Raw genomic sequence first — 24,904 nt, 5'->3', positions numbered from 1 at the left:
TCGCCCAGCGAGCCAACACGCACCATCGCATGCCAAGCCTCGACCAGGCCCAGCGCAAGGCCAGGCCCAGCCAAGGCCTGGGGAGCGCGCGCGAGAGCACAGCAGTGGGCCGAGCGTTGTGCGCCTAGCGTGGGCCGCAAGGCTTGCGCGGGTGTACGGTGCTCATGCAATGCTTGTGCGGGAATCCTAAAGCAATCGGGATTCGAAATATGATTAAATCCTAAAACTATTAGATAATGATTATTTAATTAGAGTCCTAGTAGGATTATAATTAAATAAATTAGTATCCTAATAGGATTCCAAAACCTTTTCCATAACTCTATAAATAGGTGCCTAGGGTCACATATTTACATAGATTATTCAAGTATTCAAAGTGAGTTTTTGAGAGAAAAATTCAGTCACATACCTTGCCTAAAAGTGCCGAAATTATTAGTACCTTAAGGGCGATTCTAGTTGGTCAATCTTAAGGCGGATCCGGACGTGCTGTGGACTATCTACGGAGGGACGACACTTGGGGTCCTAAAGACTTGTTCTTGTTCGGTTCGGGCGCAGCTAGGGAAGGCACGCAACAAAGAGTATGCATCTAAACTATGCTATATGATTATGTGTAAATAATATGTATTCCTGGCTAAATGGTTTTTCCGCATGATTTATGAATTGTCATATGTATCATAACCTAAAAAAATTACCATTATTTCATTTCAGTTTCTTACTAAAAACATCATTTCAGTTTCTTGCTTATATGCTAAGGGATTTTCCTTTTTAATAAAAGACAATAGTTGTTCGTTTTATTTTAAAGAGATGTTTTATGGATCTGCTAGATTAGTCAGTGGACTTTATTTATTAGATCACGACAAACAAGTATATAACATTAATACCAAAAAGGCCAAAAAGGATTATTCAGATCTCACCTATCTGTGGCATTGTCGATTAGGTCATATAAACTTGAAACGCTTAGAAAGACTTCAAAAGAAAGGAATTCTAGAACCATTTGACTTAGAGGATTATGGTAAATGCGAATCATGTTTACTTGGAAAAATGACAAAGCAACCTTTCTCTAAAGTTGGAGAAAGAGCAAATGAACTATTGGGTTTAATCCATACAGATGTATGTGGACCAATGAGTACAAATGCTAGAGGTGGTTTCAGCTACTTTATCACTTTCACTGATGACTTCAGTAGGTATGCTTATGTCTACCTAATGAAGCATAAGTCTGAATCCTTTGACAAATTCAAGGAATTTCAGAGTGAAGTAGAGAATCAATTAGGCAAGAAGATTAAGGCACTGCGGTCTGATAGAGGCGGTGAATATCTGAGCTATGAATTTGATGACCATCTGAAAGAATGTGGAATTCTATCAGAATTGACTCCTCCTGGAACACCACAATGGAACGGTGTGTCGGAACGGAGGAACAGAACCTTGCTAGACATGGTCAGGTCAATGATGGGTCAGGCCAAACTTCCATTAGAATTTTGGGGACATGCACTAAATACAGCTGCACTCACTATAAATAGAGCTCCGTCTAAAGCTGTCGAAAAGACTCCATATGAATTATGGTTTGGAAAGCCTCCAAATGTGTCTTTTCTGAAGATTTGGGGATGTGAAGTATACGTCAAACGATTGATTTCAGACAAACTTCATCCAAAATCTGACAAATGTTACCTTGTGGGCTATCCAAAGGAAACAAAGGGGTATTACTTCTACAATACATCTGAGAACAAGGTGTTTGTTGCTCGAGATGGTGTCTTTTTGGAGAAAGATCACATTTCCAAAATGACAAGTGGGAGAAAAGTAGACCTCGAAGAAATTCGAGTCGAACAACAAACTCTAGAGAATGCTCAAGATGACATTCAGGATGAAACTCGGAGATCTTTAGAAGAATCTGGTGAGAATCATGGTCAACCTGCGACTTACAAACAAGCTATGACGAGCCCTAGCTCCAAGAAATGGCAAGAAGCCATGCAATCTGAATTAGACTCCATGTCTGAAAACCAAGTATGGGATTTGGTCGATTTGCCAGATGGCTACCAAGCCATTGGAAGCAAATGGGTTTTCAAACTGAAAAAGGACAAAGATGGGAAACTTGAAGTTTTCAAAGCTAGATTGGTTGCAAAAGGTTACAGGCAAGTCCACGGTGTGGATTACGATGAAACCTTTTCACCAGTTGCAATGCTAAAGTCCATTCGGATAATGTTAGCAATCGCTGCATATTACGATTACGAAATATGGCAGATGGATGTCAAAACTGCTTTCTTAAACGGCGTTTTAACAGAAACTGTGTTTATGACACAGCCTGAAGGTTTTGAGGATCCAAAGAATGCTAAAAAGGTATGCAAGCTAAAGAAGTCAATCTACGGATTGAAGCAGGCATCCAGGAGCTGGAATATACGTTTTGATGAAGCAGTCAGTGACTTTGGTTTCATCAAGAACGCAGACGAATCTTGTGTATACAAGAAGGTCAGTGGGAGCAAAATTGCTTTCCTGGTATTATATGTCGACGACATATTACTTATCGGAAATGACATTCCTATGTTGAACTCTGTCAAGATTTGGCTTGGGAAATGTTTTTCGATGAAAGATCTAGGAGAAGCACAGTACATATTGGGCATCAAGATTTACAGAGATAGATCTAAAAAGATGATTGGACTTAGTCAAAGCACTTATATCAATAAGGTGCTTGATAGGTTCAAGATGGCGGACCCCAAGCGAGGCTACCTACCCATGTCTCATGGAATGACTCTAAGCAAGACTCAGTGCCCAAAAACACTTGATGAGCGTAGACGAATGAATGGGATTCCATATGCATCATTGATTGGTTCAATAATGTATGCTATGATATGTACACGCCCGGATGTTGCGTACGCACTCAGTGCTACGAGCAGATACCAGTCAGACCCAGGAGAGGCGCATTGGACTGCTGCCAAGAATATTCTGAAGTACCTGAAAAGGCACAAAGATGACTTCCTGGTCTATGGTGGAGATGATGAATTAATTGTTAGAGGCTATACGGACGCAAGTTTCCAAACCGACAAAGATGATTTCAGATCACAGTCTGGGTTTGTCTTCTGCCTCAACGGAGGAGCAGTAAGCTGGAAAAGTGTTAAGCAAAGCACCATTGTGGATTCTACAACTGAAGCGGAGTACATTGCTGCACATGAAGCAGCAAAGGAAGCTATATGGCTAAGGAAGTTCATAGGTGAACTTGGTGTAGTCCCCTCCATTAAAGGACCAATAGCCCTGTATTGTGATAATAACGGAGCTATTGCACAGGCAAAGGAGCCTAGACACCACCAGAGAGTCAAGCATGTACTTCGTAGATTTCACCTTCTACGAGAGTTCGTTGAAAGAAAAGAAGTCGAGATAAGCAAAATTGGAACTGATGACAACATATCAGATCCATTGACTAAACCTCTGCCGCAGGCGAAGCACAACTCGCACACTGCAGCTATGGGAATCAAGCATATTGGAGAATGGCTTTGATGTCTCTGTTTAATGTTTTAAAGTTTTAGAGTTTAAATCTTTGTAAAACATTATTGGTTAATAATTCACAATAAATGAAGAGAATTCATTTTTCCATTTAATTTGTGGTTTATTAAATGATGAGTCCCTTCAATTTGATGATATATTCAAGATAGACTGTCAGGACCAGTCCTGTGACTAAGAAATGTCTATCAAGTGAACTTGAATGTCAAAGGTTGAAAATGGTCCCTAGTCGGAGTTTTCTATAAAATTGGACGCATAGAAAACGTTAGACGATTAGAATGCAAGATGACTAGTAGTTCTGTTTCTTGAACTATGTGGACATGGCAATGTCATAATCATTTGCATAGATACTTACTTTGGGAAGACTAGTATCGGACAAGACCTATGAAACTTTACTGTAAGAGATGAAAATCTGTCATAAGTAAATTTCATTAAAATTATTAGACACTAAATCCTCAATACCTGAGTGATTTGAGATTACTTGTTTGAGAACTGGTTGCTTTGACGTTGACCAACCGTCGCACCGTAAAAGGAGGCTATAAAGGCAACGCTCAGGTAATCACCTATCAAACGAAGTCTAATCTCAAGATCGCAAGATTGGGATTGTCCTCCCATAAAACGGGATGAGATGCTTAAAAGTTGTACAAGGCCACTCGGAGAGCTAGAAACTGTGAAATGCATGGCCGTGCTCGGATGAATCATAGGCTATGATTATCTGTTTATTTGATCAATTGAACTCTGAAACCGAGGAACACCTCTGGACATAATAAGGATGACAACTCTTACCTTATGTTCAAGAGCAAGCATCGAGCGACAAAGGAATTAAGAAATGCACACTTGTCCCTAAGGACAAGTGGGAGACTGAAGGAAATAATGCCCTTGGTCCAAATATGCATTCAATGTTAAGTCTAATAAATGCGGTTCAGTATTAATTAACAAGTTAATAATTCAGTGAGATCAAGTGAGCTGAATGCCTAGCTAGAGGCCGCTTCAGTTCAAGTGGAATTAATGATATTAATCCACAACTTACTCTTGACTGAACCCGTAGGGTCACACAAATAGTACGTAAACGGATCAAGTATTTAATGGCATTAAATACTCCATCTATGGATATTCGGAATCGACGGATCTTGGTTTCAGTGGGAGCTGAGATCGTCACAGGCAAGAAATGAATACTCCGGAAACGATGATATTGCCGGAAACGGAAATATGGATCGTATCGGAAATATAAATATTATCCAAGTCGTAGATGTTGCCGGAAACGGAAACATGGTACGTATCGGAAAATATTATCGGAAATGGAAATATTGCCGGAATCGGAAATATTGCCGGAAACGGAAATATTGTCAGAATCGGAAATATTATCGGAATCGGAAAATAATTCCGGAATCGGAAATATTAAATATTGTTCGTATCGGAAATGAATTCCGGAATCAGGAATTTAATCGGAAGCGTATCGTACGAATTAGCATCGGACGAGGCCCGCTAGACGAAGGCCCAGCACGAAGCCAGGCCATCGCCCAGCGAGCCAACACGCACCATCGCATGCCAAGCCTCGACCAGGCCCAGCGCAAGGCCAGGCCCAGCCAAGGCCTGGGGCGCGCGCGCGAGAGCACAGCAGTGGGCCGAGCGTTGTGCGCCTAGCGTGGGCCGCAAGGCTTGCGCGGGTGTACGGTGCTCATGCAATGCTTGTGCGGGAATCCTAAAGCAATCGGGATTCGAAATATGATTAAATCCTAAAACTATTAGATAATGATTATTTAATTAGAGTCCTAGTAGGATTATAATTAAATAAATTAGTATCCTAATAGGATTCCAAAACCTTTTCCATAACTCTATAAATAGGTGCCTAGGGTCACATATTTACATAGATTATTCAAGTATTCAAAGTGAGTTTTTGAGAGAAAAATTCAGTCACATACCTTGCCTAAAAGTGCCGAAATTATTAGTACCTTAAGGGCGATTCTAGTTGGTCAATCTTAAGGCGGATCCGGACGTGCTGTGGACTATCTACGGAGGGACGACACTTGGAGTCCTAAAGACTTGTTCTTGTTCGGTTCGGGCGCAGCTAGGGAAGGCACGCAACAAAGAGTATGCATCTAAACTATGCTATATGATTATGTGTAAATAATATGTATTCCTGGCTAAATGGTTTTTCCGCATGATTTATGAATTGTCATATGTATCATAACCTAACAAAATTACCATTAAGGGTGAGACCCCAAAACATTTTGTCTTCAATGTCATTACTAGGAATGGGAATTAAAGTGATTGCATCTAATAAATGTAAAGGGATTGTTTCTTGTATTTTAAGAACAACTCATTGTTTTTCCAATGTAATGAACTCTCTAACTTTAATTTGATTCAAATGCAAGAGAACTGAAATTAGATTTGAGAGTGGAGAAGGGAAAACCCAATTGTCATGCCAAAAGATATATTTTTTTCCCCATTTTCCACTTGCCATTTAAGACCTTTTCGAAATGAAGGACGAATCTTCATCAAGTTTTCCATTGCAACGTGGCATAAGTGGAAAGGAATGTACTCAAAAATACTTTTATCTTTCAAATATTTCTTAGTTACTAGTTGGACCCAATGATTTTGTGGTTCAGTTAAAATTCTCCACAAGAGTTTCATTTGCATTGTTATATTGTTTGCCTCTGATTTTCTAAAACCAAGACCTCCATAACATTTTGGTTTGCAAATACAAGCCCGACTCATGGGCGGTCCAGGCGGAACTCAAGAACAGGGCCCCAAAATTTTGGGGGCCCAAAATTTAAAAAAAAAGGCTGGGAAGTCTTTTTTTAAAAAAAGCATTTAATGCCTTCTTTTTCAATCTCTTGATTCCGTGAAAACAACATTTCCATTTAATACCCAAATTCTTCAAATTCTCTCTCCAATTTACATTATATGCTTTCCAATAAAGTAGTTAATGCTCTCATTTATCACCCACCACGAAGTTCTATATTCAATTATATTCTTAATTGACTGAATTTATTTCTCCACTTTTTTCGATATCATTGAAGAAACCATTTCATCTTGTCAAACAACTCATCTGTAAATATGTTGTTCAATGGAAAATTTTCTTATATTTTGTACTTAGCACAGGGCCTCGTAATCGCCGGAGCCGACCCTGTGCAAATACGATCTCAAGGTTGGGAGCTTTACTAGATGGATCTTTATTCCAAAAGAAATTTCTATAAGATTTATCTAGAGATTTATTATTTGACTTGGGAGAGTAAAGCTTTGCAAATGAAACTTAGCCTTAGTAGCTAAAGTTAATTGAATTAGAACCGATCTTTTAGTATGGGAAAGTGAATTAGCTTTCCACTTAGAAAGTTGAGAATCTGTATTTTGAGGAAAATTGACAAAGGTCTCTTTAGTGACTCTTTTGTCTATAATAGGACATCCTAGATAGTTCCCTAAAGAATGAGAGTGATACATGTTGAGAATAGATTTAAATTCTATAATTTGGATATCAGTGACATTTTTTGTGCATTGAAAAGCTGATTTATAGTAGTTTACCAATTGACCAGACATGGAACAATATTTATCAAGGATTTATCTAATAAGTAAACAACTTTCTGATGTTACCTTTGAAAATATCATTGTGTCGTCTGCAAAAGTTAAGAATGATATTCTCATTCTTGAATTACCGGGAGTAATTCCAAATAACCTAGAGCGATCAAAACAATGGTGATTAAGTGATCTAGTGTTTGTATATGAGTTCAAATAAAGCTAGACCGGATACGAAGTTTGTAAAATCCGACTCGTTGTCATTCCTACTAATCCAGACACCTTTCATAGGCCGGGGGATCCGTGAATAAGACCATAGTTATCAAACACCTTGATTTGGTGTTTAGGAGAGATAAGTGAATAAAAAATATTAAAAGAGGTAGAGAGATGAATGAGAAAGTTAGAGAGAGATTGAAACCAAAAAAAAATTGGTGTTCATGAACACCAAATGGAAAACCAAAACATTGCTTGGAAAGATTGACATGTGTCATATGGGGACCAAAATCATTGGTTTTCTATTTTTTTTTTTCAAATTGCAATGTGATTTATGACATAGGTTTGTTGTGTCAAAAATACATACCTATTGCAATTTTACAATGCCCAAAAAATAAATATTACAACTCAAAAAGAAAAAAATTATAAATGTCTTTATTTTTTTGTGCTCTATAAATAGACACCAATATTGATCCACCTTAGATCACTAAAAAAGTCTTCATTTTCTTCTCTCTTATTTATTTTTTTGTGTTAACAAAAACTTAAACAATGGATAACAACTCATTTTATATGAGAAATAACAATCCCTAATCGTCCAAAAATATCCAAAATTCTCAAACAGATCCAACTTTACAAACTTATTCACATTCAGTTATATATTTAAATTCTCAGATAAATCCGTTTTCACAAAGTATTCACTTAGTTTAGTTTTTAAGTATTTTTTAATTAAACATTTATTAGCCGATTATAAAATTTAATTAATAAACAATTAATATGTCACTAACTTAATTAATAACGATTAATTATGTCACTAATAATTTGTTTATATACTTATTCATAACAATATCATGAGATATAAATGTAGGTGGGGTATGAATGATGTAGGAGAGAGATGATATTTTTGGTGTTTGATAAATGTTGTTAAATGTTGTTGGTGTTGAGTTTGGTGTTGGGGAGAGAGAAATAAGAAAATAATATATTTTATTAGGTTGAAGACCAAAACCAAGGTGTTTGATAATGGTAACTACAAAAGGTCTTGCGCGTACTAGGTGTACAATAAATTTATTGTACACCAAGATAACTTTTACCTATTTTTTTGTAACTTTAACCTAGTTTTGATTAACTTTTATATTAGTAAAAAAATGTTGATAGATATACATTTTAAAGAGTTAAATGATTAATTTTATACATTATTAGTGATTTTGAAGAAACGATTTTTATTAAAATAAAAAAATTTATCATTAAAAAATGGATAACTTTTACATATATAAGTTTAACTTTTAGACATTTTGAGTTAACTTTTACTTTGATGTACAATATTTATTGTACAACCATTGTAAATAAGAATTTGAGTGATCACTATGCTCTAAAAGTCTTTGAAGTTTGATGGAACTTTGGAAGACAAGTCAGAGTAACTAAATAACGAACCCTTCATAGAAATTTCGATCCTCAGAATCAAAACCCTCCAATCCCAATTCTAGTCGCTCTTTCTCTCTCTATCTCCTCCCGTCACCTTCCTAATTCCTATGTACGACCATGTATTCACACTGCAACTACCAAAAACCTCAAAATGCCAACATTTGGGAAAATGGGTCTTACCAGAATTAGATTAATGAAACGCTCAATTCTCAAGTTAATCATTTGGAGTTGTTAAAAACCTTTCGAAGCCGTCTCGATTTCGAATGAATATGAACACGAGTACGGATATGGTGATGAACCTTCATGAGAAAGTTTATGTTGCATTGAACAATGAAATGCAAGAAGATGAAGGTCGTTTGACTTTGAATTGGGTTATTAATAAATGGGGTGGTCATCATCCTATCTCAATTATCATTCTTTTCATCAATTCTTCCTCTTCCTTTGAGTTTGTTGATACCCCATGTAAGCAATTTCACCCTTTTTTTTTAAAATAAATACTTCATTATTATGGCTTTTTAATATTTTGTTTTATTATATTACAGGTTTAATTATTATATGCTATATGAACATAATTTCATGATAATATAACTTTTTTTCTATAGTTGGAAAGCTTCCTGCAAGTTCTGTGAGTGATGATAAAATAAAGATCCTAAGGAAGTGTGAACAAGAGAAAATTGACAAGCTCCTCTCAAAATACATTGCATTTTGTGGAAAAGTATGCTCTTTTTCTTTTATTATTCGTTTCAAATTAATTGCAACGTTTCCGTAAGGCATTTTATCCTGCACAATGAAAAAATAATAATGTTTATAATTATTTTCACTAATCTATTTGATTTTATCAGGTAAAAACAGAGGTACATAATATTAAAAAACATGATGAACCAATTCAAAAGACTGTGGTTGACTTAATCATTGAGAGGAAAATTACTAAGCTGGTTATGGGAATGACATTGATGAGATCATCCTCATCATCAGGGTATGCTATTCTAATTTTATACTCCTTGGTTTAACTTTTTTTGATTTCATAAAAAAGATTCCAAACAGGAAGATCAAAAATAGACAGAGGGTACTAATTCTTTCTTTTTTTTAAACAACTAATGCTTAATCAAACCATATAGGAGATCAAAGAACGCGATTAACGGGTCATTTTACGTTCATCGAACGAAGCCAGATTTCTGTGAGTTATTCATACTTTGCAGAGGGAAGTTGGTAATGCTTAAGGAGGAAAATGATGAAGGGTACATGGAGGATGAGGAAGGGGTAATTGTGGGGAAAATTAAGCAAAAGGCAAGTTTTAAGGGTTGGTTAGGGAAAATGTTATCCCATGGACAAGTGAAATCCCCAACATGCCCCTCGTCCCGGTGTTCGAGTGCTGATTCCGATTCCCCCATTTCAAGGAATAATAGTAATAATCAGTGGGAATTGTATAAACAAGACATTGAGGAGTATTTTCAAGAGTTGGGGTCAAATTCAGAGGAAAATGGATCATGTACTATGAAGAATAATACAAGTGAGCAAATCATGTTTGCTGATTGTATACAGGTATGTTTTAAGGTATGTCAAAGTAGCGGATCCAGAAATGATAGATAGTGGGGTCACTATTTAAAAGTCGATGAAACTTTAACTAAAATTATGTATTTAAAAAAAATGAAAACTTAACTAAAATTAAGCTTTTTTCATTGTTTAGGTACCTGGTTATCATCTGATTTGGCCTGAAATTGTTAACTGCTGTTCTGAAATATAATAACAGGGTCCTGGTGACAGAATTGAAGCTCTGAGAAAAGAAATACAAGCAGCAAAGGAAATGATAGAGTCGAATAAAAATGCAGCTAAAGCTGAAGTCGACAGACAAGCCAAAGCTTCATGGGCTATTTGCTTGTGCAAGCATCAAGTACTTTATTTTCTCCACAAATCTATTTGATATGCTCCTCAAAATTATTCAATGTATGTCTCTGAAAACAAACACTTACAATTTGTGCAGGCTGAGCAACTCCAAACTCATATAGCAGAAGAAATCTCAACACAAGCTGACCTAACGAAAGACATAGACAATACACAAGAGCAGATTCATGAAATCCTAGATGATGTGCATGAGAGTAAGGACAGACTAAGCTCATTGGTTGAGCTCCAATCTGAGTTGTCTAGCAAACTTCAAGCCTCCTCTGTTGCAAAGCGGGGAACTGAGACAAAGCTAGAGAATGCAGCCAATGCAAGAACTGAGCTAGTGAGAGAAATCGAGGAATTGAGGAAGCAGAGAGATGTGTTCCAACTAAGGATCGATTTCTGCAAAGAAAAGGATGCTATTGGGTTGGCTACTAGGATGACTGATCCGGTTAGCTGCAGTTACAGAGAGTTCAGTGCAGATGAGATCAGATCAGCAACAGATAACTTCTCTACGTACAGGAAATTGACATGTGGACAGGATTGGACTAGTGTGTACAAAGGCCGGATCAATCGTCTGTCTGTTGCAGTCAAGATGCTCAATTCCAATGTTAATATGTGCCAAGAGATTTTCCAAGCCAAGGTAATACAATCACATATCCCCCTTTTTTTTACCAACTTTACGGTATCTGTTATTCTACATTTTTCCGCATCTGTATAGAAAGTACTATATAAACTCTCTATGTCACAACTTAGCTTTATTCTGGAATCTGCACTCCTCAAGTCTCAAGATCAATAAAAACGTTCTTATCCTCTACTTGTGGACGTAGCTAACACATTATTAGTTAGTGAACCACGTTAAATATCTGTGTTCTTTATTTACGTTATTTATAATCTTCCTTGCTTCCGTTATAACACAGGTAAATCTACTTGCAAACATTCGGCATCCCCAAGTCACGGCATTTATTGGCTTCTGCTCGGAGCTCAAGTGCTTAGTTTTTGAATACATGCACAACGGTTGCCTCAGAGACATCATATTCTCAAGGGCAAAAGCCAGGGCACTGCAATGGCACCAAAGGATCCATATTGCAGTCCAAGTCAGCTCGACCCTGAGATTCCTTCACCTGGCTGAGCCTAGTCCCATTGTCTGCAGTGAGCTTAACCCATCCACCATCTTCCTGGACCGGAACTTCGTGGCCAAGGTCCATTCATTTGGACTCACACCACGCTGTGATGAGTTTACTGTGTTAGCCAATGTAGGAGCTTTCGGTGACTTGCTGCTTCAGCTTGTTACAGGAAGAAACTGGGCTCAGCTTGATCACGAGGCAATGATGATTGGCAAAGAGGCCATCCTCGAAGCCTTGGATGAAAATGCAGGTGATTGGCCTTTGGATTTGGTAGAGGAAGTTGTGGAGCTAGCAACGAAATGTAGGTCCATAAACTCCGAGCCTAGTGTAGGAGTGATTATGTCTTCAGTGTCTGAAGAGTTGAATGAGCTAAAGAAGAAGGCTGATGGTTTGATAAAAAGGAGAGAATGTCATATTGGCAGTGAAGATGGTAGTATATCCTCTGGCGAAGAGGGGAGACATGTTCCTTCCAATTTCCTATGCCCCATACTTCAGGTTAGGCCTTGTTCTCTTCACCTGGTCTGATCTAGTTTTTCTAATTTCTGGTCTGATCGGGTTTGGTCTAATAAGCAATAAAAATAAGATGACCTTGCTTCTTACTTGCACATTTGCTAGCTTTAATATTTATCTGTGTGGATTAAAGATAGTACAATGAACTTTGAATTATGTTCAGGTCGTAATGGAGAATCCTCATATAGCAGCGGATGGATACTCATATGAGTTAGAATTCATAGAAGGATGGTTACAGATGGGGCGCGATACTTCTCCAGTGACCAACCAGAAGCTAAAGCACAAACATATCGTCCCTAACAACAATCTTCGTTTCCTCATCCAAGATTGGCGTAATAACACATCCTAACCACACTAATAATACCAATCCCTCCATCTCTGATTAATAGGTCACATTTGATTATATTGGAGGTTATTTTTAAAGAACCAACTTGAAATACTTTATCCTTCTCTATGTAAGTTCATCCCTACCCTATCATAATAGTTTCTCATTAGGTTTTAGTTAAAGGTAAGTTATAAGTTTGATATACTAAAGTTAGAACATAGAAGGCTGTACATCATTTTGGTTGTTCCAGATAAAATGTGACCTATTATTTATTGATGGAGGGAAATTTTTTATAATATAGATATTTTTTAAGCATACTATGTTGTAGCTATATCTTCTTCTTTTTTCCCTTTCCTTTTCACAGGTAAGCTTATCAATCTACTTGAAAACATGGATTCTTCAAGTTATGGGTTCAACAAGTAATCTCTGAGTGTCCCTCGTATGTATGTGTTATGTCTAAAAAGATGTTTTAGAAAGGCATTTGTTTCACTAAGTTTCGAGGACAAGTATAGAATGGGAGAAGTGTATATACCAATAAGATTAATGTGGAGGACAACTTGATTGCCGAGGGAAAAACAGACAAGATTATCAGCTAATTGTAACAGATTTTCTCGATTATCAGGCGACAACTCCAGGACACAAGGCCAGTGTGCTTATTTACAGGGGTGCCTGAGTGATGACTGATGAGGTTGAGGGTGAGAATTAAGGGGTCGTAGCCAAGATTTTAGTCAATACCTTATGTGTGAAATCTGAGAATGCATCAGCACATGAAATCTGAGGCTAAAGTCTTCTAGTTTGTACATTTGTTTGATATCTTCAGAGTTACTGTTTCCTGTTAAGAAAGACCATCTTTTATGTGCAACATAATCCCAACTTGAAAAATTACAATTACCACAATAGCGCTAATATCTTCTTAGATGACAACATTAGAGGCCGTGGCCTTAACACGCTTTGTTCCTCCTTAATTGTTCTGTGTAGTTTAGATTTTACTGCTATCGTCTTGTTTTATTTGGAGTTTCCATTTCCTCATTTGAATAAAAAATAAGAGAATATACATGACAAGGATAAGTTTTTTTTTGTGTGAAATGGTATAAGGTCATACTCAGTGCCCAAAACTCCCGTTATTTAGCGTAGGTTCTGGAAAGGTCCACCGACTGTAGGTTTTGAAAAGGTCCACCAAATGTATGCAGCCTTACCATTTCTTAAACAAATACTTATAACCATGGTGTGTGAAATGGTATGGTAAATACTTCGAAATAACATTTCCTAGAAACAAAAATAGTTCTGACATAAAAACTGTAGCATGCACGGAGTGATTGGCACCACACACTCAGTTGGCACAATGACCAATGGGCAAATGCCAGATGTGCGATATTTGTTTTCTTTTTTGTCATATCCATCAGCTTTGAATCACGTTTGATGTGATAACTTTCAATTATCCAAACTCTGTAAGAAAATCCCTGAAGTATGACCAGTAGAAATTCATTTCTCTAGTTTTTCTTGTAAACTTCAACTTCCTGCTACTCCTAAAAAGACTGTGAAAATGAAGAGAAAGGAAGATACAGTAGGGGAAGAGCTCCAGGGAAATGATGATCTACTGAGTGGATACAGGATGGGGAAAGTGGTAAAGCTACGCCTATCTCACCGAGTGGTTATGGCAGCTATGACTCGCTGCCGGGCATTGGATAGCATCCCAAATGAAGCCATGGTTCTGTATTACTCTCAGCGTGCTACCCGCGGTGGCCTTCTCATTTCTGAAGGCACCTTTATCTCTCCCACTGCTCATGGGTAGGATAAAACATTTCACATTTCATATCTGCTAATCATTTCCCTAATTTTCCATAAATATAATCATGTAATCCAGCATTGTTTTACATTTGGAAAGTTGTTATTAGAGATTAAATATAAATAGGGAAGAGTTCATGTATGTCTGCAGGTATCCTCACTGCCCAGGAATTTATCTGGAGGAACAAGTGGAGGCCTGGAAGAGAGTCACTGATGCTGTTCATGGCAAAGGGGCATATATTTTTTGTCAATTGTGGCATGTAGGCCGTGCCTCACACCACGGTATATTACCATTCAGCATTCTTCATCTAATTACCAGTCAGACACTCTCAGTAACAATGAATTCCATGACGTGTTCTTGGAATACCCTCTCGGTTCAGAATTAACAGTCACATACAACATACCACTACTAATCTAACGATTTTCTGATAAAATTGTCACTTTTCTTAACATAGTAGTACTCCCTCTGTTCCTAATTATGTGTCACTTTTCCTAAAGTGGTGTTCCCTTATATGCGTCCACTTTTCTTTTTTGAACATACACTTTCCCACTTTTCCATACATTTTTTCTCATTTTTCCATAAATCATTATTACTTTTTCTTACACATTCTACACTTTTCCCACTTTTCAATCCCCACACCCACTTTTATTTGTACTTTATCAATAAACAATTATCTACTTTATCTTTTCCCCAAAAAAAACACTCCCAATTATTGTTTTTCTTACACACTTCTCACTTTTATTAAATTACCGCGCTATCCTTCATAAGTGACACATATTTATGAACGGATGGAGTAATAGTAATGGTTTGTAATCACATTTTTCAAGATACCACTACTAATTTCAAACAGACGAGTATGGAGAGTCCTTTTAGAGTCAATGACAGGACAGATAGGCAGTTGGAAAAATCTGTGATACTGATGCAACAGAAACAGTTGAAGTCTTACTTTTAACAAGTTAACAAAGTTCAATTTCCATTTGACCATATTAGGAAAATAATTAAGAGGAAAATACATAGTGAGTATGTGTCAGTGAAATGAGGGTACCTGATCATGTTTTCTGGTGATATAGCATACCAACCAGGAGGTGCAGCACCCATATCTTCCACAAACAAGCATATACCAAGCAGATGGAAAGTAATATTGCCTGACGGATCACTATCTAAATATTCAACACCCCGAGCTTTAGCTTCTTCAGAGATCCCACAAATAATTGATCACTTCCGTCAAGGAGCCATTAATTCTGCTCGAGCAGGTTTTGATGGTGTTGAAATTCACGGAGCCTATGGATACCTCATTGACCAGTTCTTGAAGGATGGGATCAATGACAGGACAGACGAGTATGGAGGGTCCCTTGAGAATCGGTGCAGGTTCCTGATGTGGATACTCCATGCAGTGATAGAAGTCATTGGGATAGAGAGAGTCGGAGTGAAAATATCCCCGACATTGTACCACCAAGATGCCCACGATTCTAACCAGCTTGCCCTAGGGTTAGCAGTGGTGGAGGGACTTAACAAGCTGCAGGAAGAACAAGGGCTTAAACTCTGTTACCTGCAAATTCAAGCAGGAACATTTACCCGTGGGATTACAGAGAAAGAAGCTGAGTTTCTGAGAGAACTCAGGAGAGCATACCATGGAACCTTCATGGTCAGTGGAGGATTCAACAAAGAGCTGGGGATGAAGGCCATAGCCGAAGGTGATGCTGATGTGATTGCTTATGCCCGGTTGTTCCTTTCGAATCCTGATTTGGTCCGCAGGTTTGAGATCGGTGCACCATTGAATGAATATGATGCTGCTACATTCTATACCCATGATCCTGTACTGGGTTACACTGATTATCCATTCTTGGATGAAAGTAGTCAAGTAAGTCAACCTTGAGAAAAAGACAACCAGCTTTTAAATAGGGTTGATTTGTAATAACTAATAATTTAACAAATTAATCATTTTGCAAGTCAAGCAAAGGTGGACAAGAATAACGAAACAGCTTATTTTACGGAAATCTTGATTACAACTTACAATCCATACAAGTTTTACAGAAATTGCTGTTTAAATCTCTTTTTCCTTCACTAACTCTATCCGTCCAATTTCATCTCTACATACACCTATCACTTAGTGAATTTGTCCAAGGAAATTGTTCTTATTTTTGGTTCAAACCTTAGACCTCTCAGCAATATAATAAGTCACTGCAAGAACAATTGGCCGTCTCACCAGATTGTAGTTGTAAGACCGGTCAAATGAAACCATACATTAAAAATTAATAGTAGTGGTTAATGGTTTCGTCTCCTCAAATAATAAACCTTACAATTGACTAACTTTAAGCACCCACATAGAAGTCTTAATCTAGCTACTAACAGCAATACGAATAATACCGACGCATATGCCAATCATATAACCGTAGAACAACACGTAGTAAGTATAATTGACAGTAGAATATGTTATTTGTTTCTCTTAGTGTTCATAGTCAACGATTAAGCTAACAAAAGGAGATGATTTTTTCTTTCTTTAACATTCATGATGTATACTAACCACCTGCAACAACATTAAGAGCCTTGTTGTATGCTTCCTACGCTATTAGACAGCACCCTGATTAGACAAAAGAGAGTTAAAATGAAGACAAAGGAAGAAACAGGAAAGAAAGAGGTGATGAGGACGGATAATCTAATGAGTGCATACAGGATGGGGAAGGTGGTGGAGCTACGCTTATCTCACAGAGTCGTTATGGCGGCTATGACTCGCTGTAGGGCATTGAACGGCATCCCTAACGAAGCCATGGTTGAGTATTACTCTCAGCGTGCTACTAATGGTGGCCTTCTCATTTCTGAAGGCACTTTCATCTCTCCCGCAGCTCATGGGTAACCTTGTCATTTCAGTATTTCACTCCTCTTGTTCCACAATACTATCATGGAGTTATTATACTTATTAAGGATGAATGAAAATAAAGAAGAATCAATTTTTGCAGGTATCCTCACTGCCCAGGGATTTACCAGGAGGAACAACTGCAGGCATGCAAGAAAATTACTGATTCTGTACATTCTCAAGGGGCTTACATTTTCTGTCAGTTGTGGCATGTAGGGCGTGCCTCGCACCTTGGTATATTAACATTCATTACTCTTCATCTCATTTTTTTTTCCATCATTGAGCAAACAAAATAACAAGGAACTCATAGGATATTTTTGAAATTTCAGTCAATAGTTATTTTACCCCTTGAAGAAGCATATTACGGATGAAAACATATGTGATTTTGATGCAACAAGAACAGTTAGTATGCTCTGTAACATAATAGTTTATCACTTAATCAGTTGAAATTTATTTAATATTGCTAACACAATCATACAGGTCAACAACAATTATCTAAGATAAATTTTCATTTGAAGACATTAAAAAGGAAATTAAAATTGAGGATATCAAGGTGTTACCTGATACTCTTGTGCTACAGAGTACCAACCTGGAAGTGCAGCACCAATATCTTCCACAAACAAGCCTATATCAAGCAGGTGGAAAGGAATATTGCCCGACGGATCACTATCAGATTATTCAAATCCTCGAGCTTTACATTCTTCGGAGATACCTGAGATCGTTGATCATTACCATCAAGCAGCCATTAATGCCATTCAAGCAGGTTTTGATGGGGTTAAGCTCCACGCAGCCTATGGCTTCCTCATCGACCAGTTTTTGAAAGATGGAATCAATGACAGGACAGATCAGTATGGTGGCCTGGTGGGTCCCTAGAAAATCGATGCAGATTCTTGGTGCAAGTTCTGGATGCAGTAGTTGAAGCTATTGGGATCGAGAGAATCGGGGTGAAAATATCACCAACAATGTACACCAACGATTCCCATGACTCTGACCCACTTTCCCTGGGCTTAGCAGTGGTAGAGAGACTTAACAAAAGGCAAGAAGAAATAGGGCTTGAACTCCCTTACTTGCAAATTCAAGCAGGAACGCTTACCCACGGCATTGGTGAAACAGAAGTTGAGCTTCTCAGAGAGCTCAGGAGAGCATACCAAGGAACCTTCATGATCAGTGGAGGATTCAACAAAGAGCTGGGGATGAAGGCCATTGCTGAAGATGATGCTGATCTCGTTGCTTATGCCCGTTTTTTCCTCTCAAACCCTGATTTGGTTCGCCGGTTTGAGATCGACGCACCATTGAATGATTATGATGCTGCTACATTCTATACCCACGATCCTGTAGTTGGTTACAGTGATTACCCCTCCTTGGATGAAAATAGTGAAACCTGATAGTTAGACAACCAGCTTGTAAACCGAAGTTGATTAGTAGCTGCTGCACTGCTGAGTGCCGGAAAATAAGACACATGACAAAAAATATATATATTCTTAAGTGGATCAAAGATGGATAGAAGAACACAAGTATAACAGTTTTTTCATTGATTTCCGAGTTACAATCTTGCTGAGTAAACACAACTTACTCTTCAAATTGATTTAAAATTCACAATTTACTCTTGTAAGGCATGTGAATTACACTATATATTATGGCAACAACATAAGACTTTTTACTTGTTTCCTACAATGTATAGCTTATGTAGTTCCTTAACTCTATTGGAGCTCTAGAACATGAATCTCAAAATCTAAGCCATACCATAAGAATCAAAAGTCTGAAACACAACCTAAAGGAAGCAAATGCACAAGGGAGCGGCCAAGAACCCGATCTCCTAATGAGAATTGAGGTGCTTGCGCAGGACTGCTGAGATCATAAACCTAGACACTTTGCCCAGCAACAAGCATTAGCCACTCTACTGGGTAACTTGTAACTAGCTTGAGAAGATGCATCGGTAGCCAAATCTTCAGAAGTTGACCACTTATATACCCCTCGTTCTTGCTTGCTGCCAGGGACAGTATTGTCTAGCACAAATGCTATCAAGAAGCTCACCACCATATTCATAGACAAGAGACCATTAATTGCAAAATCAAACTGGTACAAATAAGAGAAAGAAGGAATCAGTTTGATGAATATGGGGGCAAATAGAAAAGAAGAGGCAAGAAAAAAATAAAAACAGGAATGAGAGACCATTAAAAAAACACAAATATCTTCACATGCCTTAGACGCGTGTGTTCAAAATTCTAAGGCTTAGTTTATGTTGGACACTTAGTTGGACACACCAGACAGGCAAAATCAGAAGAGGTAAGTAGGTAACAAGCTTGATTTCAAGGCATGATAAGGTAATTCAAGTGGTTTATTTAGATCAAATTCAAGCATTACAAGGCACAAATAAAGAAACAACTACTTTGCAGATTCATCAATTCACAGAACTACAAAAACTCAGCGCTAAGATAAAGTTTTCTTGCTAGATTTGGTTATTAGTAAATTATACATTCTCATTCAAGCATTACAAGGCACAAATAAAGAAACAACTACTTTGCAGATTCATCAATTCACAGAACTACAAAAACTCAGCGCTAAGATAAAGTTTTCTTGCTATATTTGGTTGTTAGTAAATTATACATTCTCACTATTTTTCAGCATACAACAGTATCAATAAAAGCACTACTTACTTGTTTATTGCCAGTATGAACCGGTCCGTTTGATGCTGCTGCATACGGAATCAGATAACTGGGAAGAATCATATTGATATCACGTTCGAACTGTTGAAAGTATGCAGGGATTGATAATCCAAGAAACAAGGAAACACCAACTATTCCCATGTTTCGGAAACTAGATGCTTGAGTATACTGCAAATTTAAGAGACCAAGAGCTACAATGAGGGCCCAAATGAAGCACAACACAGAAGCAACAAGTGCTTGTGGGATGGAAGCAAGGATTCCGCCCACTTTTCCTAAAGTCACAAAACATATAATACATTAGGATTATATAAATGTAGTGGCATAACTTAATATTAACAAGTTGACTTCTCTCAAAGTATAAAGAAAATAGGGAAATTTAACTGGAGAATCTGATTAAAGTTGGTTGTGGTAGTTACCTATAAAAGATAACAAAATCAAAAGGACAGCGCCAAGCTGTATACCCCTTCGATTTGCTACCTCAGTCATGCTAATTGTGTGCACATTCTCGGTTAGAGTAGTCGATCCAGTTCCAGTACCCCATAATCCAGCCAGTAAACTGCAAAAACCTTCCATCCCAATCCCTCTAGTCACAACTCCTGGGGTAGGAGGCTTTGAGTTGACTCGTAATGATGCAGAATAATATGTCGCAATCTGCACAAATTATACAAATGACGTCAAGGTTTGACTTTAAAGTTCATCATCATGTTCAATTGGTGCCACAAAAGTTAATATTTGACTCTTCAGGTGGTAATAGGTGATTTCATGTCAGTCCATCATAATCACTGCTTGATTGAGTTTTCAACTGATGCAGAATAAACTTTTTGGGTGGACAGCTTTCATCTGAAAGAAAAGGAACTCACCGAATCTACTGATGAGACAAGTGATATGATAATCATGATGAGGGCAGTCCTGAAGCGAAAAATAGGGATGCCCCACTGTAAAGGGTATGGAATCCGAATCCACGAAGAAGTACTCCATGCATCTGAAACATCTGTCCTGCAGTGCTTCATGGTATATGCATGTTTTATGCACGCACCAACCAAGATATTTGAACTTGGGATGTTGGGGCTGCAACCCCTGAAATTGTAGGCTCCACCAACCGTCAGAAAGAAAGCATATGCCCATACAATCAGAATGCTGAGCGGTACCTGCAAACGTTTATAAAGGTCAATAAATATGCAAGCCTGCTAAATTTGAAGAAACTTATCTGCCCCCTTTTCCATCTATATCTTTCAAAACTTAAAGGTAATTAACTTTGCTAAATTAGAAATAAGAAACAGAAAATTATAAATGTCATCAGAAACAAAAACAAAAACAAACAGGGGTGACCCATTGGCTTCACTTACATTGCCTATAATCCATAATTTCAAATTCACATGAACAATAAAGTCGAATTTAAGAATAAGACAAGACAGAGCCATCAAATGAATTTTCTCACAAAATAAGAGAGAATCCAACTTCCTGGTGCCTAACAAAATGAATCTGAGAGCTCAGAGTCTCAGACCAATTACCACCAGTTGGAATAGCAAGATTAATCGTGCACTAACAGGATTACATGAATTTGGAAGCATGAGAATTCTTTTTAAAGGACAGCAGTGACATGCAGCAAACCACAGTACCACACATACACACACCACCCACCCACACACACACACACACAAACGCACGCACGCACTCGTAAAAACCCAATAACAGACTAGAACAACAAGATGTGCTGTAGTGTACAGAAATACAGACCACAGAGTATAGAGTTTTGAAGGCTGATATAGACAAATTGTGCATTTTTTGCTGCTAGAAAAGCATACCATTAATCAATCCACTAAAAGTTCTGAACATGCCAGTCAAGAAACTGATATACATACCGCATAAATTTGGAATACTCGATGCCCGGAAATAGATACTCCTCCAATATACTGAAAACAAAGAAAACAAGAGAGAAGAACTAAAAGTTACAAGAGTTGTCAATCTTGAACAACCACACTTGTTACACTTATGGTTAGCTCAGACCAGGGAAAATATAAAATGATGTAATCAATTTTCTAATTAGAAAGATGATGTTCATTCTTAATTATAACGTAGATTACCAGGGTAAAGAAAAGAACCAACAATATGTGGGGTATACTTATTTCGACGCAACTACCAGCTTGAGGAAACCCATAGCTGAAAAATGCCAAACCTACAGAAGCCATTGTTGGCGCAACTACAACCGGATTAATCAACCTGCAATAGAAATAAAAAAAAATGAATTAATGCGTAAACTTAAACATTTCACTTGAAGAAAATAAGCTTGTTACTTCAGTAGGAGTTTGAAACAAGTCATTTAAGGGAGATAAGGTAACCTATGAGACTGTCCAAAAGTTATCCTTCTAAGTTCTATTCCAAACGAACCGTTAGCATACCTTAGTAGCAAAGACATGAGGCCACTGAATCCCAATATGCACTGAAAAAGTGATCCTATCATTATTGCCCCTTGTAGCTCTCTCATTATGTACCTGAATTTCTGTAGTTCATTAAATAGTATAAAAATCGAAAAAGAGAATGTCATTGAAGCAGAATAGCGATAAATGAAGATTAGCAGCAGGCATCTTTATAGCAGTTTTCATCTCATGGTAACCAGGAAGTTGACTTTGGCCACATATAAGAAGGCAGACAGGAAAAGACTCATTAGCTATATGCCAATATTACATGTAATAAGTTGGGTATTGCTGTTGTCCTAAAAAGTCTGTTAAAACACTACTGAAATTTCCTAAAAAAATAATATCAATATATCATATCACATGTTAACCCTACACAAATGTGTATTTTGGATTTGGAGTGAAGACACTGAAATATTGTTATCTACCGGTCAACGGGACAAAGCATATAAAGTTTTTTTTTTGTTCTACTACGAGGAGTTCCCACCGCTTTCAGCGAATGGACTAATCTCCCGCGGGAGTTTGCATGGGTACCTCGATGGGCAGCATCCCTCCCAGTTGAGGTTTTTTTCCATTCCCAAGGCTCGAACCCGAGACCTTGGTTAAGGAGCAAGAGACCCTTAACCACTCATGCCAACCTCAATTGGTGACAAAGCATATAAAGTGACATAGGCAAAAAACTTACATGTTGTGTAAGGTTGCGAAACTCCTCTGAGTTCATAATAACAAGTGCTGGGGCCAAATATACAAATGAGCTTCCTTGTACCAGCGGAAGACGAGTCCCAAAGAATGAATGCAGCAGTGTTGTGATGCCAGAAACCAGCAACACCGTGGATACAACATTAGCCGTGTCTTTCTGTGTCATGGAAGAACAAATTGATTTCAGATGCAAAGTTCATAAAGTCATTTCTCTTGCTTTCTAAAACAAAGATATTACCATCCAAGATAGCCCGAAAAGAATACTTACATCAGTTCCACCCATCGCCGGTACCATAATAAGAGGAATCAAAACAAGTGAACCCGCAAGTGAGAAATAATGCTGGAGGCCATAATAGATTACTGGGACTGCCATACACACAACCACATTTAAGTCATAGTCAGTTGATTAATCACTCAACACAAACTAGCTTGTCATCTCACAAGATGAAAACTACAATGCCACAGAAATGATGATACTATGTAATGCACCTTACATGGTTGATATTTCAAGATGGTGAAACCAACAGAACAGCATTGTGTTAGCTCATTTCATGTACTGGAGTATAACTTTTTATATCAGCAATCCAATCTTCTAATACAAAAGGGCTTGCGACAGTCAATTCTAGATGAAGATTCAACTCAGCAATATTTTCTTTCTAAAGATAATGTTCCAACAGGAAGTCAATGTATCTACTCATTTTTATTTCCTCTTAAAGTTGACTTTTTTATTTTTAATTGGTTAATAAACCATACATTTTACTGGGAGCAATAAATTGTTCAAACAGATCAACAAGGTTATTATAGAAAAATAGTATCAAATATACAACAAAGTAAACAATAAACAAAGTAAGCAAAAAAAAACTCACCAAAACCTGGATTATCCGAAATCCCACTTTTAACTTTGAAAATCCTAGGTTGCCTTCCAAGAATTGGGTCTTCTGGATTAGGGGACTTATCATACAAACCCACTTCATTTTCAGCACCAACTTCCTCATTTTCAAAGTGAACAGTGTGAGCACCCACATTACCTTCATGAAATTCATTCCCACCTCCATTACTGAATACCCTCCTTTCGTTGTCTCTATTCCCATTCCTCTGGAATTCATTCCCACCTCCATTATTGAACCCCCTCCTTTCATCATCTCTATTTCCATTCCTCTGGAAATCATTACCAACTGGTTGTGGCTGTGGCTGTGGCTGTGGCTGTGGCTGAATTTCACCATCTCCATCCACTCTAGTCCTACTCAAAACAGGATTATTTTCTCTCTCCTCGACGGAATTTAACCGATTCCCACCTCTATCATTCCTTAAATTGTGATTCCTAGAACTTGAAGTTGAAGCTGCATTTGTTGATTCACCGGAGAAAAGTGACACAAACCCAGTTCTTTTAGCCCAAGATTTCAAATCTCTTGGGTCATGGTCTCTCTTTGGAACAAATGACTCAATGTTGTTGTTGTTGTTGTTGTTTGGAGGGTGCGAACCTGCGCCTTTTTGCTTCTTAGCCTTCTTATCTAGGGTTTTTGAGCTGGACCCAGTTGCCATTACTGGTTTATTTTCAAGCTTCGCTTCAAGATTTGAATTGGGGTTTTGTGCTGAAAGTTCACTGCTTGAGTTCAGCTGCCACGAATAATTGAAAACTGTGTGCTTTTTGAAGAGAAAAAAAGAGTGATTCTGAAGGAGTAAAATTTAAGCAAAAGAGCTAATAATGTGGATTAAGAGCACAATTAGGAAAATGGAGGCATGTGATTATGAAGTGTTTGGTGGCTTAATGAAGATTTTACTAGCAAAGGAGGAGAGAGAAATTGGTAACGATGTCATGAGTGATTCTCTTTTTCAAGATAATGGTGACATTAGTGATTCTTCACTCAGAAAAAGTAAATAGTGATTCTTATTTGAAAAATCATAATCGCTTGCGGAGGATTTCTAAACCTATAAAGGCTTGTACTAAAAACCCAAATACAACTCTCTTGATTACCAACACATAATATATCAGTATCAAAAACGCAAAATTGCT

The 24,904-nt window shown here is 37.6% G+C and overlaps 3 protein-coding genes and 1 pseudogene across 5 annotated transcripts; 3 read left to right on the top strand and 1 right to left on the bottom strand.

Moving 5' to 3' along the window:
* Positions 1–8,639: 8,639 nt before the first annotated feature.
* Positions 8,640–13,340, top strand: LOC110804664 (putative U-box domain-containing protein 50). 2 transcript variants are annotated; one of them, XM_022010268.2, is made up of 9 exons: positions 8,640–9,090; positions 9,231–9,343; positions 9,471–9,604; positions 9,747–10,182; positions 10,379–10,519; positions 10,610–11,152; positions 11,430–12,131; positions 12,310–12,478; positions 12,836–13,340. In XM_022010268.2, exons 1-9 carry the CDS (start codon positions 8,892–8,894, stop codon positions 12,892–12,894), a joined length of 2,496 nt encoding a protein of 831 aa, XP_021865960.1. In that variant the 5' UTR covers positions 8,640–8,891; the 3' UTR covers positions 12,895–13,340. The 2 variants fall into 2 exon arrangements, with proteins under 2 accessions (XP_021865960.1, XP_021865961.1); XM_022010269.2 differs by having other exon boundaries at positions 9,747–10,170; positions 12,836–13,338.
* A 521-nt stretch (positions 13,341–13,861) lies between these two features.
* Positions 13,862–16,254, top strand: LOC110804667 (12-oxophytodienoate reductase 3). Its single transcript, XM_056840745.1, has 3 exons — positions 13,862–14,259; positions 14,408–14,538; positions 15,328–16,254. The coding sequence occupies exons 1-3, from the start codon at positions 14,015–14,017 to the stop codon at positions 16,131–16,133; spliced, it is 1,182 nt and encodes a 393-aa protein (XP_056696723.1). The 5' UTR covers positions 13,862–14,014; the 3' UTR covers positions 16,134–16,254.
* A 217-nt stretch (positions 16,255–16,471) lies between these two features.
* LOC110804666 (artemisinic aldehyde Delta(11(13)) reductase-like) lies at positions 16,472–18,771 on the top strand (annotated as a pseudogene).
* Positions 18,611–24,735, bottom strand: LOC110804665 (nucleobase-ascorbate transporter 11). Of its 2 annotated transcripts, XM_022010270.2 has the most exons (10): positions 23,757–24,730; positions 23,159–23,256; positions 22,877–23,047; positions 22,177–22,277; positions 21,862–21,997; positions 21,640–21,690; positions 20,638–20,925; positions 20,194–20,428; positions 19,769–20,049; positions 18,611–19,187 (listed from the first exon to the last, which is right to left on the bottom strand). In XM_022010270.2, the coding sequence occupies exons 1-10, from the start codon at positions 24,430–24,432 to the stop codon at positions 18,966–18,968; spliced, it is 2,259 nt and encodes a 752-aa protein (XP_021865962.2). In that variant the 5' UTR covers positions 24,433–24,730; the 3' UTR covers positions 18,611–18,965. The 2 variants fall into 2 exon arrangements, with proteins under 2 accessions (XP_021865962.2, XP_021865963.2); XM_022010271.2 differs by lacking the exon at positions 18,611–19,187 and having other exon boundaries at positions 19,780–19,945; positions 23,757–24,735.
* Positions 24,736–24,904: the final 169 nt, after the last annotated feature.

This window comes from Spinacia oleracea, chromosome 3 (genome assembly GCF_020520425.1).
Source record: "Spinacia oleracea cultivar Varoflay chromosome 3, BTI_SOV_V1, whole genome shotgun sequence".
NCBI classification, from domain to species: Eukaryota; Viridiplantae; Streptophyta; class Magnoliopsida; order Caryophyllales; family Amaranthaceae; genus Spinacia; species Spinacia oleracea.
The sequence above is the reverse complement of the archived record's forward strand: the minus strand, read 5'-3'. Positions and strand labels throughout refer to the sequence as shown.

Coding starts and splice junctions, on each gene's coding strand:
- LOC110804664 (XM_022010268.2), top strand. CDS start 8,892: ATGAATATGAACACGAGTACGGATATGGTGATGAACCTTCATGAGAAA. Junction 9,605..9,746: donor AGATCATCCTCATCATCAGG/GTATGCTATTCT, acceptor CAAACCATATAG/GAGATCAAAGAACGCGATTA. Junction 10,183..10,378: donor GTATACAGGTATGTTTTAAG/GTATGTCAAAGT, acceptor ATATAATAACAG/GGTCCTGGTGACAGAATTGA.
- LOC110804667 (XM_056840745.1), top strand. CDS start 14,015: ATGAAGAGAAAGGAAGATACAGTAGGGGAAGAGCTCCAGGGAAATGAT. Junction 14,260..14,407: donor ATCTCTCCCACTGCTCATGG/GTAGGATAAAAC, acceptor GTATGTCTGCAG/GTATCCTCACTGCCCAGGAA. Junction 14,539..15,327: donor AGGCCGTGCCTCACACCACG/GTATATTACCAT, acceptor CTGGTGATATAG/CATACCAACCAGGAGGTGCA.
- LOC110804665 (XM_022010270.2), bottom strand. CDS start 24,432: ATGGCAACTGGGTCCAGCTCAAAAACCCTAGATAAGAAGGCTAAGAAG. Junction 23,048..23,158: donor CGGCGATGGGTGGAACTGAT/GTAAGTATTCTT, acceptor TCCATGACACAG/AAAGACACGGCTAATGTTGT. Junction 20,926..21,639: donor GAGTATTCCAAATTTATGCG/GTATGTATATCA, acceptor AAACGTTTGCAG/GTACCGCTCAGCATTCTGAT.